The sequence below is a fragment of the Heterodontus francisci genome, chromosome 8 (genome assembly GCF_036365525.1).
Source record: "Heterodontus francisci isolate sHetFra1 chromosome 8, sHetFra1.hap1, whole genome shotgun sequence".
In the NCBI taxonomy this organism is placed as follows: domain Eukaryota; kingdom Metazoa; phylum Chordata; class Chondrichthyes; order Heterodontiformes; family Heterodontidae; genus Heterodontus; species Heterodontus francisci.
The window spans coordinates 109,175,768-109,192,771 of record NC_090378.1 but is presented as its reverse complement, the minus strand read 5'-3'; the positions used below and the strand labels follow the sequence as shown (position 1 = coordinate 109,192,771).

The 17,004-nt window shown below is 45.3% G+C and overlaps 1 protein-coding gene across 1 annotated transcript in view; it reads left to right on the top strand.

Annotated features, from left to right (window-relative positions):
- The window catches only part of LOC137373077 (neurogenic locus notch homolog protein 2-like), a 164,491-nt gene that overhangs the window by 10,759 nt on the left and 136,728 nt on the right, over positions 1 to 17,004 (top strand). Inside the window, exon 2 of the mRNA XM_068037924.1 lies at positions 15,749 to 15,830. Within this exon, the coding sequence (XP_067894025.1) occupies positions 15,749 to 15,830 (82 nt within the window). The remainder of the gene's footprint in view (positions 1 to 15,748; positions 15,831 to 17,004) is intronic.

The window sequence follows — 17,004 nt, the reverse complement described above, 5'->3', positions numbered from 1 at the left end:
CAATGAAAGCAACGTAGAGGGGCATCTGTTGTTCACGACATTTCTCCTGTAGCTGGCGAAGGGAGAACAGCATGTCAATGGTGGATCTCTCTGCTCGAAAGCCACACTGTGCCTCAGGGTAGACACGCTCAGCCAGTTTCTGGAGCCTGTTTAAAGTGACTCGAGCGAAGACTTTCCCCACTATGCTGAGCAGGGAGATTCCACGGTAGTTGTTGCAGTCACCGCGGTCACCCTTGTTCTTATAGAGGGTGGTGATATTGGCATCGCGCATGTCCTGTGGTACGGCTTCCTTGTCCCAGCACAGGCAAAGCAGTTCGTACAGTGCTGGAAGTATAGCAGGCTTGGCACTCTTGATTATTTCAGGGGTAATGCCGTCCTTCCCAGGGGCTTTTCCGCTGGCTAGAGAATCAGTGGCATCACTGAGTTCCGATTTTGTTGGCTGTACGTCCAGCTCATCCATGACTGGCAGAGATTGGGCTGCATTGAGGGCAGTCTCAGTGACAACATTTTCCCTGGAGTACAGTTCTAGGTAGTGTTCCACCCAGCGGTCCATTTACCTGCGTTGGTTAGTGATTGTGTCCCCTGATTTAGATTTGAGGGGGGGGGGGGGCGATCTTCTTGATGGTTGGCCCAAAAGCTCCCTTAATGCCATCATACATTCCTGTGATGTTTCCGGTGTCGGAGGCCAGCTGAATATGACTACATAGGTGTTGCCAGTAGTCGTTTGTGCAGTGCTTCTGGCTGCTTTAAGTGCTACGGATGTTAACTCGCTGGGGGCTTTCTTGTAGTTCAGCAGTGCAATGCGCTTAGTGGCTATGACAGGTTCCAGCTCTTCAAAGCGAGATTGAAGCCAGTCTGCATTCTGTTTCACACATTTGCCATAGGTGGTCATAGCTGAGTCATAGATGGCATCTCTGCATGCGCTGTAGGAATGTTTTGAATGGCTTTTTCAAGTGAATTTAGAAACTTATGTAACAGCTGTGGATAAGAAATTCTGCTAGTGTTGATGCGCGGGCGGCCCTTCTGCTTGGAGTGATGCAGCTTCCTTGGTTTGAGGCTAACCTTGCTGCACACCAGGGAGTGGTCGGTGTTGCAGTCTGCACTGTGGAAGCTGAGTGTGATTTGAACGCTGTTTAAAGAGGCTCACTTTGTGACGATGAGATCCAGCTGGTGCCAACAACGTGATCTTGGGTGCCTCCAAGAAACCTGGTGACAGGGTTTAGTATGAAAGAACGAGTTGGTGATGCAGAGGTTATGATAGGTACACAGCTCAAGCAGTCTCTGTCCATTCTCATTCATCCTTCCAATGCCATAGCGCCCAAGGCAGGAGGGCCATGAGTCATGGTCGGCCCCAACCCTGGCACTAAAGTCCCCCAGCAGGAACAGATGTTCGGTATTGGGGACGCTACTAATGATATTATGGAGTTCCTCGTAGAACTGGTCTTTAGCTTCAGGTGGGGAGCAGAGTGTTGGAGCATAGATGCTGAGTAGGTGTACTGGACCAGAGGCGGTGAGCAGTCAGATGGACAGTATGCGTTCTGAGCCATTTGAAGGTGGCTCTATCATGCTGAGCAAAGAGTTTCTGATGGCGAAGCCCACTCCATGCTGTCTTGGTTCTTCAGGATCCCTACCCTGCCAGAAGAAGGTGTAGTCTTGCTCTCTTAGAGATCTGCTTGCAGGGAGGCGTGTCTCCTGAAGTGCTGCAATGTCCACATTGAGTCTACTGAGCTCGTTGTTAACGATGGCGGTCTTCTGAGAATCGTTGATTTGTGTAAGGTCTTCCGACAGGCCAGGACACAGAGTTCTGACGTTCCAGCTTGCAAAACGAAGGGCTGGTACCTTCTTTCCTTTTTTTGTTGTGCTGTTTGGTGCAGTGTTGCAGTCCACTTGTCGGGCAATGACCCTGAGCTCCAAGCACCCATTGAAGCAGGTGGACTGTGGCGGGACAGAATCTTACTGACCGGGGGCTGACCGGTTTGAGGCGGGCGGTAGCTGTCCAGTGAGATGCGATGACCTCTCCCACTGACAAAGGCAACCCGTGACTCCCAATCTCTACACCAATTGAGCTGGACTTATAACCCGTAACTGCTGCCTTCTGTGTTGTATTGGTCGCTGTGCGGCGACTACGGAGTGACCTCTCCATGGTGCATGCCTGGGCGGATGTATGGAGGTTGTGAGTTGCCCAAGCATCAAAACCCCCCTCTTTGCCTTCCTGGTGGGGTCCAAAGGAGTGCAGAGCACAACGTTTGGCACTGGTATGGCTGCAGGAACTGCCAGAAACATGCCAAAGGTGACACATGACCGCCTTCGGGGTTCCGCTCCGGATTTTCTGTTAGGGTTTACTCCCTTAGCTTTGGTCTCTCCCGAGATGCCCACAAGGCAGTGGGGTTGTTAGGGCCCCTACACAGGGATAGGTGGATGTTGGGGGGGGGGGGGGGGGGTGTGGGGAGGGAAGGGGTTGCGAGGGGGAGCTGGGAAGGGGGGTGCAAGGAGGGTAGAGGAAGGGTAATAAAACATTTCATCAGCTCCCACCATTGTCCACTTGTGATCTGAATGCTGGTGGGGTGCCTTCATTAATTGGTTAGTAGTAATGCACTTAAGAAAGGACCTCATCAGGTTCACCGAGAGCCTGATTACCCTGTTCGCTTCCATCTGCATCATCTTCGTCAACAAGTGGATCGCGACTCTGGCGAGCAGGCCAGCCCACAGCCTGCACGGCAACTTGTACCATGCCAAAAATGTCCCAAAACTTGACAACAGCACATGCATAAAATGCATGCACCAAAATAGCATGCCTTACGACCTTCAAACAGTGGGGTCCTGTACTTTGTAGCAGTTTTACTTTCTCTGATTTGTGACATGCCTTTCTGAATCATCATTCCTAATCTCTGATTAGTTTTAATGTGTGTGCTGGGTTGGTAGTTGCTAACACTCATTCTGAAATCGATAAGAAGTGCATGACCTGTAACAATAGCATGAGATAGTTCAGATTCAGACAGCTAGAAAATGAAATATGGGAAGTGGAATTCTACATATGTGTGTATATAATAATTTTCATAATGTATTTACAGTATTGTTGGGGAAAGGAAGGTTTCTCCAAGGAGCCTATTCTGTTCCAAAGGCATGTTAATTTTTAGAGATCAATCAACAGGTTCTGGAAGCAGTTTCTTCTCCAAAGCCCTTCATCTTGTGCTTTGTTTAGTTTTTTTGGTCCATGAAGTGTTTGTGTGAAGCGCCCTGGGACTTTTTACTGTGTTAAAAGCGCTATGTAAATGCACTTTGTTGTAGATCATCTGAGCGCATGGAGATTGGTGGCTTGTTTTCCCAGAATCATTGACTAACTGTTGGGTGCTGCAGCTTAAAGATAAAGGATGGAGTTTAAAGTCAGCCTTTTTGAAGAAAGGATGACTAATTGTGTTTGGATGATGCCATTGTGCTGAAACGTCAATAGTCTTGAATAGTGTGGCTTCAAAAATGTCTACAAATTGGATGTTTCTCATTCTTTGTTTACAATTGGATGTCTTGTTGCCCATAATGACTCTGTCAGGTATTTGTCTGTGGAATTTCTGACATGAAGACAGCATTCACTGGAATGCAGAATCTATTTGCCTACTTGTGAAGGTTATCATAGTGCTGAGTCCCATGTATCTGCCAAAATAACACAAAAGAAAATAGCTTGCTCTCGTGTGCAGAAATCTGATGCTGCCTGATGGATTTTAACTGTATTGAGAATGGAGCAATGAGTGTCTGTACTCTGAACGTTTGAATAAATCCATGTTAAATTTATGAATTGTCTGTAGGTTCCTTGAGCATTTTTTTTTATAAAATGGGAATTGACTCTATAGAGGAATTATACTCCATCTTGCATCAAACTAAAGCAAATCTATAAAGTCAGGTCCTGATCTAACTCTGGAGTATGCTGTCGCCTACCTCTGCCTTCAACTTCACCAACCCCACTGGCTTCCAACTCAAGTCACACCCAACAATGTGGAGTTGTAGAATGCTGGTTAATCTCAATCTGAGTTTCCTCCACCACATCTACTCCCTGGTTCCTGATGCTTCCTTCCTCCCTACCACACTTTTTCAGTGATTCCAAAACCCTTGAATTATTTTAAGCTATGGATCTCCCTCACTCCACCTCTCAAATTACAATTCACTCAGAATATTGCAGCCTGCATCCTCACCAATATAAATTTTCCATGGTACCATCTTCCCTATCGGTGCTGAGTTACTCTGGCTTCTACTTCGCTAATAATTGCAAGATCCTCCAGAGCCTCATCCTTGATTCCATGCTACCTCTGATTTCTAGCCATATGCCCCCATATGAACTCTTACCTGTCGGCAAGCCGCTGTTTTTACTTCACCCTGTAAAGTACTTTGAGACACTCTCTACATGAACATGATTGAATTGTGTTGCATACACAAAATACACTCAGACAGCACTGTGACAACCAGATTGAGCCAAAGATTGTTCTGACTAATTTTGATTCATTTTAACGACTTGCTCATGGTCCTGTTTGCACCACCTTTGATCATGCATAGTTGAGATGTTCTAACAGAAGACTCATAACTGCACCACATTTGGGTTTTTGTGTATTTTTGGTCACAGACAGTGGTTAAGTCACAACATTCCTTTAAAGAAAGAACTGTTTTGAGTAGCTGGTTTCAAATCACTTGCCTGTTGCTGGTAGCTGTGTTTATGTTGCACATTGCCCAGGCTGCTGTTGATGTAATTCCTGAAAGCAACATGGGTTAATACTCCCACCAATTTAATGTTTGTTAACTGTTTGCTGAAGGTGGGGAATTATGGATCTATGTCCACACCTCATCACGTAATGTGGCACATTGGTGCACGGTCATTCTGTTCGTGAGAAACTCGTAATATTTTGACAGACGGAGGGAAATCATGAATATGATACTGAATAAAGTGATGGGGAATAGTTTTTACATTTATAGCCAATGCCAGTAATCTTCAAGACGATGATATTTCTGTGTTTCTGAAAGTGTCGCTTGTGTGGGGGAGCAGGCTGTGCTATCTGGAAGTCTGAAATATTAATGTTGAATTTCACTCCTGACGTTTGAATCAGTTCTTTGATGGAGTATAGTATCTGGTATGTGTGGAAGAAATTACTTTTCTGGGGTGAATTTTTTGCTTTCTTGTTCATGAGCTAATTTCACACAATAAAATTCTATGCTGCCCAGTAGTGTGCTACCTGATCATGATCAGGGTGGGAACCCTGATTCACTTATTCCCTGTATCCCATACTCTCAGTAGTCAGGGAGGTACTGAGGCAACTTGGAACACTCCAACAACTGCCCTATCTGAGATCAGCTAATCCAGCATGCACTGGGCATCAAGCCTTGTGGTATGTTTGGCCCAGTGTCCCCTCAGGTGGTGCCTTATTCCTTGAGGCTACCAGCGGCAACCCTTGTTTTTTTTCCAAATGCCATTTAGTAACCTTGCCCCTTCCTGAAAGCACATTCTATCACACTGTCTCTGCTGGGACCAGCCTAGGCTCCCTTGCTAAGATCATGAATGACTGTGCATTGTAGGGGAGATGGTGGTGTAGTGGTAATGCTCTTGGAGCACGGGTTCAATTAATAAATCTGGATTTGAAAGCTAGTCTCATCAATTGTTGTAAAAACCCATCTGGTTCACTAATGCCCTTTAGGGAAGGCAATCTGCTGTCCTTACCTGGTCTGACCTACATGTGACTCCAGACCCACAGCAATGGGGTTGACTCTTAACTGCCCTCTGAAATGGCCTCGCAAACCACTCAGTTGTTACAGGCAATTAGGGATGGGCAACAAATGCTGGCCTTGCCAGCAATGCCTACATCCCATGAAAGAACAAAAAGTATATACAATGGCTGTGGTGGTACGCTTCTATCGTTAACTCTCAATTTGACATCGTGCATGCATTGTGCTGTAGATTGCTTTTGTGGATATAGTCAGGTAGCACCTTTGGTGTGAGGGACAAAATATTTTTAATTAAAAAAAAAAAATCTCGCCTATTTATATAAAAAAGGTTAGTAAAACTTTTCCCAAAGGAATTAAACACGTAGTTTTTTTCCTGGAAGCTGTGATGATTTGTCGAAGTTGAATAGACAACAAAAAAGATGGAAGTGCAGTCGAAAATTGGAGAAATAGCAACTGACAATTGGAGATGGAGGGACAAACTTGCTGTCAGACATGGCTCAGTGCATAGCACTCTCTGCTTTGAGTCAGAAGGTTGTGGGTTCAAGTCTCACTATAGAGATATTGGCACACATTTCCATAATATTGAGGGAATGCTGCACTGTCGGAGATGTTTTTTTGGATGAATTATAAAACCAAGATCCCTTCTGGCCCCTCAACTGGACGTGGAAGTTCCCATCAGGCACTATTCAAAGAATAGGACAGCTCTCCTGGCCAATATATACTCCTCAACCAATATCACAAAAACAGATTATCTGGTTGTTTATCATGTAGGGGTATGCTTTGTGCAAATTGGCTGCTGTGCTTCCTATATTACAACAGTGACGATACATTTCAAAAGCACCTCATGGACTGTAAAGTGCTTTAGGATGACCTGAGGTTGTAAAAGATGTTGTGTAAATGCGAACCTTGCTTTTTGCTGCGTTACAGGGTCGTCGTGTTCAGCCAAAGCTGGAAGCAGATGGATTTAGATTTATTCTCTTATTTATTTCGGAACTGTTTTAAGAAGAAGTCACTTTATAATGAGCCAGGCTGCTGGTGCTGTGGAATCTGCCCTGTTCACATTAAATCTGTCCTGTTCACATAGCAGCAGACTGCAGGTGACTAAACCTGGATACAGCTTAATTTCAAAGTCACGATTTGTAACTTTTCCAGATGGTGTACCTTCCCTGAAGTGCTGAAGACACATTAAGGCCAGTGACTCGGAGCCTGCTTCCATGATCAGAATGCAGGGGCATTCTCTGCATATGACAGCATAAGAAGCTGTGCTGCCTCCAGTGATATTGGCAAAAACTACCCTGTCAAAATAGTTTATGGCAGAGGTGTCCAAACTAGGGTCCATGGACTATATCTGGCATGTGATGCTCTGGTATTTTTTCAACATGTCCTTCATTTGTAACACATGGGGTGCACCTGAAGGTTTAGAAAAAGTAGCCTCATTTAGGGGTTAAATCCAAAATCAAAACACCAAAATTTGCTTGCTTTGGGAGCTCAGCATGTATTACAGCAATGGGAAGATTGATTCAAACTTTTTACATAGCCCATGACATTTCATCGGACACACCTTAGCAATCCAAAAAGACTAATGATCTGACTATAAGAGTTCAAATCCCACCACAGCAGCTGGGGAAGTCTCATAGCTTCAGGTCGAACATGGGCAAGGAAACCGCCTGCTGGTTACAAGCGCCCGTCCTCCCTCAGCTGCTGAATCAGCAGTGCTCTATGTTGAACACCACTTGGAAAAAGCACTGAGGGTAGTAAGGAAACAGAGTGTGTTCTGGGTAAGTCTTCAACGTCCATCACGAAGAGTGGCTTGGTTGCAGCACTACTGATGGAACTGGCCGAGTCCTGAAGGACTTTATGACAAGTGGTGAGAGAACCAACGTGGAGGAAAAACCTACTTCACCTTGTCCTCTCCAATCTACCTGTTGCAGATGCATCTGCCAATGACAGTATTGGTAGGAGTGACCACTGCACAGTCCTTGTGGAGACTAAGTCTTGCTTTCATACTGAGGACACCCTCCGTCATGTTGTGTGACAATACCGCCATGTTAAATGGAATATCTTCAGAACAGATCTTGCAGTTCAACTGGGCATCTGTGAGATACTGTGAGCCATCAGCAGCAGAATTGTATTTTGTTACAATCTGTAAGCTCATGGTCCAGCAGGTGCCTCGCTCTACCCTTACCATCAAGTCACGAAGGACCAGCCCTGATTCATTTGAGGAGTGTAGGAGAGAATGCTAGGAACAGTGCAAGCGTACCTAAAAATCAAGAGTCAATCTGACGAGGTTGTAACACTGGGCGACATGAATGCTAAACAGTGGAAACAGGATGCTGTCAACAGCCAGGTGATTCACAATCAACTGATCAGACAATCAAACATTTAATGGGGGGAGGAGGAGGAGGCTCCATGAACATCCCCATTCTCAATGATGGCGGAACCAAGCATATGAGTGCAAAAGATAAAGCTAAAGTGTTTGCAACCACCTTCAACTGGAAGTGCCAATTGAATGATCCAACTCTGCCTCCTCTTGAGGTTTCCACTATCACAGAAACCCGTCCTCAGCCAGTTTGATTCACTTCACGTGATATCATGAAATGGCTGAGTGTACTGTACACAGCAAAGGCTATGGGCCCCAACAACATCCCGGCTGCAGTGTTGAAGACTTATGCTCCAGAACTAAGCATGCCTTTAGCCTAACTGTTTCAGTAAAGCTACAACACTGGCATCTACCCAACAATTGGAAAATTGCCCAAGTATGCACTGTACAAAGAAAGGACAAATCCAAACACTGCCCAACAGCCTATTCTCAATCATCGGCAGACTGATGGAAGGTGTTGTAGACAGTGCGAACAAGCGGCACTTGCTTGCCATTAACCTGCTCACTGATCCTCAGTTTGGGTTCTGCCAGGGCTGCTCTGCTCCAGATTTCTTTATAGCCTGGTCCTAATTCTTGGATAAAAGAGCTGAATTCAAGAAGTGAGGTGCAAGTGACTGCCCTTGACATCAAAGCAGCATTTAACTGAGTAAGGCATCAAGCAGCCCTAGCAAAACTCAAGTCAATGGAAATCGGGGAGAAAAATCTCCACTGGTTGGAGTCGTACCTAGCACAAAGGAAGATGGTTGTGGTTGTTGAATGTCAATCATCTCAGCCTCTGGGCATCGCTGCAAGCGTTTCTCAAGGTAATGTACTAGGCCAACCATCTTCAGCTGCTTCATCAATGACCTTCTCTCCATCATAAAGTCAGAAGTGTGGATGTTCACTGATTGCATAGATCCATCCGCAGCTCCTCAGGTACTGAAGCAGCCCGTGTCTGCATGCAGCGAAACCTGGACAACGTTCAGGCTTGAGCTGATGTGTGACGTGAATGTTGCTTGCCAACTAAGTCCTAACAATGTCCATCTCCAACAACACCGCCCCTTGGCATTCAACAGTATCGCCATCAGCAAATCCCTCACCATCAATATCCTGCATTCAACATTGATCAGAAACTTAACTGGACCAGCCAATTAAGTACTGTGGCTACAAGAGCAGGTCAGAGGCTAGGTATTCTGCAGCACGTGACTCACTTCCTGACTGTCCACCATCTACAAGACACAAGTCTGGAGTGTGATGGTATACTCTGGATGAGTGTAGCTCCAGTAACACTAAGAAGCTCTGCACCATCTACTTCCTTAAACAATCACTGCCTCCTCCGCTGGTGCACCATGAATGCTGTGTGTACCATCTCCAAGAAGAACTGCAACAACTCGCCAAAGCTGCTTTGACATCTCCTCCCAAGCCTACGGTCTGTACCACCTGGAAGGACAAGGGCAGCAGGCACACGGGAAGATCACCTCCAATTTCCCTCCAAATCACAACCATTCCTCACTTGGAAATATATTGCCATTCTTTCATTGTCGCTCGGTGAAAAACCTGGAACTCCCTCCTGAGCAGGACTGTTGTAGTCTGTGTGGTGAAGGGACTCTATCAGTTAAGAAGGCGACTCACCACCATCTTCTCAAAAGCAGTTGGGGGTGGGCAGTAAATGCTGGCCTTGCCAGCGATGCCCACGTCCCATGAATGATTTAAAGGAAAAAAGAACTGAGGTTCTGAGAGTTGCTGGGCTGGTGAGATCAGCTTACTCCTTGATAATCAACGGTGTGACTCATGATTAAAATCTTGTTGCTTACACTTCAGTCAAAACTACTGGGAGGAAGAGTGTTCACCATTCTTTTGTTTTAAATAATAAGTCGTGACTCCTTATCCCTGATTTTCTTGTTTTTTTCCCAGCTGGATATGAGCAATTGAGTTGTGGGGGTGGAGGGTTTGGAATTTGAAGCAAATCAGGAGACAGTGGGATGCAGCAAGCTCCTGATGGCAGGCATGTGTTTGCAGCATGAGAATTCTGGCACTTGGAGTGGAATTTTAATAAGAGACATCCGGCCCCTGATGGTAGGGTTTTGTAGATTCTTTATTCTCAGTATGATGGAGAGGATGAGACAGTTAGAAAAACTGTAGAGGAACAGCTGCTCTGAAGAATGATCTGTTGTATACGGGGGCTAATAAAAAAAAAAGTGACTGGAACAAGCAACTAAGCTTCGAGTTTCTTGTGCATTTGTACAATGGGACTCTAAGCAGCTTCACACAAGGCCGATGCAATCTACAGAAGGTTTTGGGGCTGAAAAATGTCGTAGGGAGCTGCTTGCCTGCCATAACTCAAATCTGCTTTGGGAAGACAGCTGTCTTCCACTCGGTACTGAACCTTGAAAACCTCAGATAATGTCAGCAGCATGAAAGCTAAGTGTTAATATTAAGCTGATTGTAACTATACCCTTGCACACTTTGTGGCTGAAATGGTGTTTGTTCACATGAGTCAATAAACAGACATTCCTTGCTTCCGAACTGTGGGGAGTGGGAGCGCAGGCGAGAAACCGTTGCAAAAGTGTGCTTTCTCTGGGCCAACTGAAATGACTTTTTTTTTGTGTATCTTTGCTGATGATTCTGGCAGGAGTCCAGTTCCATGGGCACAGGCAGCTGTCTATTGAGTCACTCGAGTGACCATTATTCATGTGTTAACATAGCTATGGTGGAAAACTCTTCAACTACAAGAGTGGTGGGGACCTTAACTGTCCATGTATGTTTGAGTCTTCAGCGATGGCTTAGCAGGCTGTAGGATGTTGAGCAGGGATGTAGCTTTATTTCCCGCTGCCAACACCACCGTCCGCAGCCCCCCCCCCACCCCCAACCCCCAAATTCCTGTTTTCCAGCAAGCGAATATAGTTTGGGTTGAGGTATTCCAAGAGCTAGTGAAGGAACTATATAAAAATGACATACAGAGAAAGGCATACGGGCCTATCCAGCCTGTACCATATATTTGTGATGCCTTGTGCATGACAATACATAGACTCCCCATCCCACCTTCAGAACCTGCCCAATTTTTTTTTTAATGCTTCCTATTATCCACTTGCTTGCTTTTCACTTGACAACTAAAGTGATGGCCTGATTAACATGTGAACCTCCAAGGTATGGGGACATTGCAGGCACAGACTGATACCCCATCACACTGGGTTGCAACAAAAGTAAATGACTAACACTAGTGTATGACAGTTCTGTGGTTCTGGGCACATGATGCACTTTTTTTTTTAACCAGAGTAAGTGTCATGTAATATGCTGAAGCATTAGCACTCTTTTTGCAGGAGGGAAAGGAGAAGGGATGGGGAAATATGAGGAAAAACTTTTTACAGAGCGGGTGGTCATGACCTGGAACTCGCTGCCCACAAGGCTGGTGGAAGTGGAGACGATCATTGACTTCCAAAGGAAATTAGGTGGCCACTTGAAGGAAATAAACTTGCAGAGCTACTGGGATCAAATGGGGGAGTGCGACAGACTGGACAGCTCCATGGAGAGCTGGCATGGACTTGATGGGCCAAATGGCTGCCTCCTGTGTCGTAAATGGCCTATGGCTGGGATTTTATTCTGACGAGGCGCATCTCGATGTCCGGAAAAAACGACAGAGTACCCTGTGTTGCCTCTGCTCCAGAAGGCCCGCTGGATCTATTGCCAATCGGGCCCTTAAGTGGACAGCAATAGGCCTTCCATGGGATCAAGGACCCTTGTACCAGAAGTCTTGCTCTGAGAGCTGCTGGCCAATCAGAGGCTGGTAGCTCTTTCATTGAGCAGCGCACCGTGGAGGCGGTGGCTGCTGCTGAAGAGCACCTACCCGAGGCCCAGGAGCAGTGCTGGACCCAGGCCACAGGTAGGGCAGGGTGGGAAGGGGCTCGCAGGGTGGGGATTGTGAGGGAGGGTGGTATAGGGGGTAGGTAACAAGGGCAGAGAGGTGGCTTCCTGATGCCGGGTCCCTTGTTCAGGCACTGAACCTTTTACCAAGGGGACGGCCCCCCACCTCAGCAGCGGTAGCGGGATGAGGCCCTCAATCGGGGATTAATTGCCCAGTTAAGAGCCTCAATTGGCGGCAGGACAGGAAGACCATTTACAGGCCTTCCTGCCCCGGACTAAACTTTGGTGGAGACAGGAAGGTGGAACACCACCAGCACCCGTTCCCCCCACCCTCCCCAGCTGATTTTATGCTCTCCCTGAATCCAAACCCAGTTGGGGCGAGAGCATAAAATGCCCCCTATGACTCTATCTGTGCACCAGATAAAATTGCAGGTTATTGTCTTTTTGTTGTCCAGATTGTAAGCATCAAGAATTCTTGCAGTGATTTGATGAGTGTGTACTGACATTGCCAGCCAGTTGCCCTGGATACAGCTAGGGAGACAAATGGGTTTTGTGGAGCAGCAGGAGGAGAGCTGGGCATTGAACGACACTTCATCTCTCCCGCAACACATGTGCAAACTTCTTAAGAGCAGTTCAGCATTGTATAATCAGGCCGCATATTAGATTTCCTGTCTCCTATTCTGCATCTTAAAAAGAAAGTCCTGTGTTTTAAATCTCTTTCTTTGAAATTCTAGTGAGTAAAGGTAGATATTAAAATAAAACAGTTCATGTTTTTCTATACGTCAGTAACCTAGCCTGGCTGGCTGAAGTACAACTATCATGGAAATCAGATACAGGCCAAACAGGAAGCAGTGACATGAAACTAGCATTAAAAATAACCAGGCTCCCTTCATTATGTTCTACAATCTGTGACCCTTCATTGGATGGTACATTTCCTGTTACTTTGTGCTTTTTTTTTTTACTGCTTTTGTATATTCTAACCCCACCTCCTCCCTCATTTTGGCTCCTCTTTCTCTACTCCTGTACCCAGTAAGGAGGCTCAAACAGGCTTCTTGCACCCTAGTCCCTGGCGCTATTGATTCATAACAAGCTTGAAACGTATGTGAGTGGCAGAGGGTGGTTTAGCATCTCATTGTTCTCCTCTCTCTATAGGGAAGCAATTAATTGTCCTGCCCCTTTACTGCATTCTGTGGCATCACAGTTCACCTCAGCAGCATCTGAGATAAGGAATGAAAACCTGGCCAAGGCTAGCACTCCTGCTGGAAGTGTTGATTTTGTTTGTGTGTGAGTGTGTGTGTATTATGGAATAGACACACACATAAACATTCGTCATACACATGTCAGGGTAGGACTGTTCTGTGATGCCCATCACTGTTAAATAGTCTGCTGACAGACTATCATCATACTGAACAAAGGTTATCGGAGCATGGTCCCAGAGGATGGCTGGCACTTGGCAGCTGTATATCCCAGCAAATTACCAATGCCTTCAGGAAGAAGGAAGGGAAAGTAATGCAGAAGGTGGCAAAAGATTAGCTTTGAACGGACCGTGTAAGGAATCTAGGGCACAGACTACAGATGCTGAAGTGTCGTGCACCAAATATGCGTTGGTGAAGGTTGCATTTGCTCTCCAGCAGCTCAGTTGATTGCAGTATTGAGTGAGCCATACTGGTTACAGGTTTAATTCCCAGTCTGTGTTCAGTGAACTCTAAGCTGGGATGACAGCAGGGCTGTTGCCGTTAGTCTATGGGACATGGAAGAAAGAAAGATCGCCGTGGGTTCCGGTTCCTGAACAACTTATCCAGTGAATTCTGTTTGAAGGTGCATGTGTTTCTATGCTGAATGTGGACAGGAATGAGCTCAGCTCTGATGTTTTCCCAGCCCCCAATGGTGGGATAGTCTGCTGGTATTCACAGCTCACGTGGAGAATTGCCACTTTGGTAAATGACTGGTGGATGGATGGTTCCTGTGGAACTATACCCCAGCAAGATTAGGAAGTGGGGAGAGCTGGGGAGGCATGTTGGATGGGGAAGTTTTGTCCAATCTAATAGATCCTTCCCATTCAGCCTGTTGCTCCTGGACTTCAGTTGTACTCTCCTATTATAGAAAAAAAACATTAGTTATTCAGACAGTGTTGATTTTGAAATAAAAACAGGAAGTGCTGGAAATACTCAGCAAGTCAGGCAGCATCTGTGGAGAGAAAAGTGGAGTTAACTTTTCAGGTCTGTGACCTTTTGTCAGAACTGGCAAAGGTTGGAGAAGAATTCGGTTTTAAGCAAGTGAAAGGGGGCGGGTGGTGTTTGGGGAAGAGAACAAAAGGGAAGGTGTGATCGGGCAGGAGAGATTAAATAACAGAGCTGTCATGGGACAAAGGCAAAGAGCTTGTTAATGCTTGCGTTGAAAGACAAAGCATTAGTGCAGAGAGTGTGTTTATGGCAGAATAATGAGCAGCTCTGTCCACATGAAAAAACAGGCACATGGTTCACATTGAGCCTTCCATGATGTCACTGAACTGTCGCAAATTCTAACATTTTTGTTGATCAACAAGGAAGAAACTATGACACTTTTAGGTGAGATGGTGTCAGTAATGAAGGAATCCAGTCTTTTACTGGATTTAGATTTGTCCCTAAAATGAATATTTTTGCAAAAAATACTTTTCTAATTTTGTGTAATATAATTTGCATGAAATCCTGACTCTGCTTCCTGTATCCCAACTCGCACCTTTTTAAAATTCTTTCATGGGATGTGGGCGTCGCTGGCAAGGTCAGCATTTGTTACCCATCCCCAGTTGCCCTTGACAACTGAATGGGTTGCTAGGTCATTTCGAAGGGCAGTTAAGAGTCAACCACATTGCTGTGGGTCTGGAGTCACATGTAGGCCAGACCAAGTAAGGATGGCAGATTACCTTCCCTAAAGGGAATTAGTGAACCAGATTGGTTTTTACAACAATCGATGATGGTTTCATAGCACCATTACTGAGACTAGCTTTCAATTCCAGGTTTTGAATTAATTAAGTTTAATGAATTGAATTTGCATTCTACCAGCTGCCACGGTGGGATTTGAACCCACTTCCCCATGACCTTATCATGGGCCTCTGATTACTACTCCAGTGACATTACGTCTATCCCACCACCTCCCCTAGTCCTCTTCACCCTCTGCTATGTTGGCTTCTGGTCTGACAACAGCTATTTGAGAAAATGCTTATCCCTGTTTTCAAATCCCCCCCCAACCTTGGCCTCTACCCTCCCTACCTCTGTAAACTCCTGCAACTTTGTGAGATCTCTACGCTCCTCCAACTATCCCCTGTTACACATCTCTGATATTAATCACTCCACCATTGGCATCTCTGCATTCAACTGCTCTGAAATTCCCTCCCTAAAGCTCTCCACCTCTCTACCTTTCACTCCTCTTTTTAATATGCTCCTTAAAGTCTATGTCTTTGGCGAAGCTTTTGGTCACCTGTCCTAATATCATCTTGTGTGGATTAGTGTCAAATTTTGTTTGGTAACGCTCTTATGGAGCACCCTGGGACAGTTAACTATATTAAAAGTGTGAAATTAATGCAAGCTATTGCTGTTGAAAAAAATAGATCATTAATGTTCCCGCATTTCTCTTTCCAGAACCCAATTAAAGGGAAATGGATAAATATCATGAACTTCTGACTAAACTCTATTGTATAAGTGCCAGAAATAGCCAATATTGAAATTTGAAAGTGCATGTTAAGTAAAAGTTACCTTTCTATTGGTAAGGAGGGCGAGTTGAAATAGTTGGGTGTAATTTGAAAAATGCTGCCTTTGCACTTGTTCTAACAGAGGTTTTCTTTTCTCTTAGCATTACAGTGTCGTGACTCCTTTCAGCCGTGCGTTAATCGAGGAAAATGTGTAACAGATCAGAATGGTACCGGGCATTGCATGTAAGTAGATGTTCTGTCCTGTACTTTATTACTGACTGCTCATTTGTCATGTACTTTGTTGTGGAGGGGGAGGCAGTTCGGATTGTCCCCATACTTGTGTGCATTTCATGCGATGGGTATGCTTTCTGCTTAAGTCGAAGAAAACGGGCATAAAAATAACTTCCCCTTTCCTTTGCTTGTTCTTGTTCTTCTGCATTGTATGGCCAAGCTGAAAGAATACACTTGTGACTTATATCTGTGCCAGTGTGGTCCTTGCCTGCAAGAGTGGCTTTGGGGGAAAAATTTGGTTCCTGTCCAGCGTTGGCTGGGATAGCAAATGCAAATATGCAAGTGTAGGGAATTTGCTGGAGTGCACCGTGGTGCACGATGCAAAATTCTGCTGCCTGTATCCTAACCCCCACTGTACTATTCACCCATCACTCATGTGCACACTGACCTACATAGGCTGCTAGTCCTTGAAAGTCTGGATTTTAACATTTTCATCTTCCATGGCCTCGCCCCTCCCTATCTCTGTAACCTTCTCCAGCAAAACAATCCTTTGAAGTTTCCGCATTCTTCTGACTCTGCCTGCTTCCTACTGCCCACCATTAGTATCCGTGCCTTCAGACTTCTCCAGACCTGTAGGCTCTGGAATTCCTTCCCCCCCCGGCGACCATCAAAACCCCTCTGCCTCTCTCTTTTACGACCCTCCTTAAAACCTACCTTGTTGACAAAATCTTTGGATTGGTGCAAATGTTTATCTGAAAACGGTGCTATGAAGCAGCTTGGGATATTTCAGTTCATTAAAGGGTCTAGATAAATTCAAGTTGCTGTTGTAGATCAAAATGTAACATAACTTCAAAAGGAAATTCCAACAAGTCCTTAATTCAGCTACCCAACATCCAGGTGAAATGTGGCAAAGAAACTACAGCATAAAGTACCTAAAGCATTATTTTGTATCAAATTTTCAATACATGTCATCTTGAAATAATTTGCATTTACATTGGGGCTTATTGCCCTCAGGATGTGCGTCCAGCAAATTACTTTTGAAGTGTGGGTAAATGCAGCAGGCAATTGGTGCACAACAAAATCTGACAGCAAGTAAGAAAACATCTGATTAGATTACTGAATCTTATTGTATTTGGTCTGGAACGTTAGCTGGCAGCCTGACACAAGCAAAGAAAGGAGTATCCTT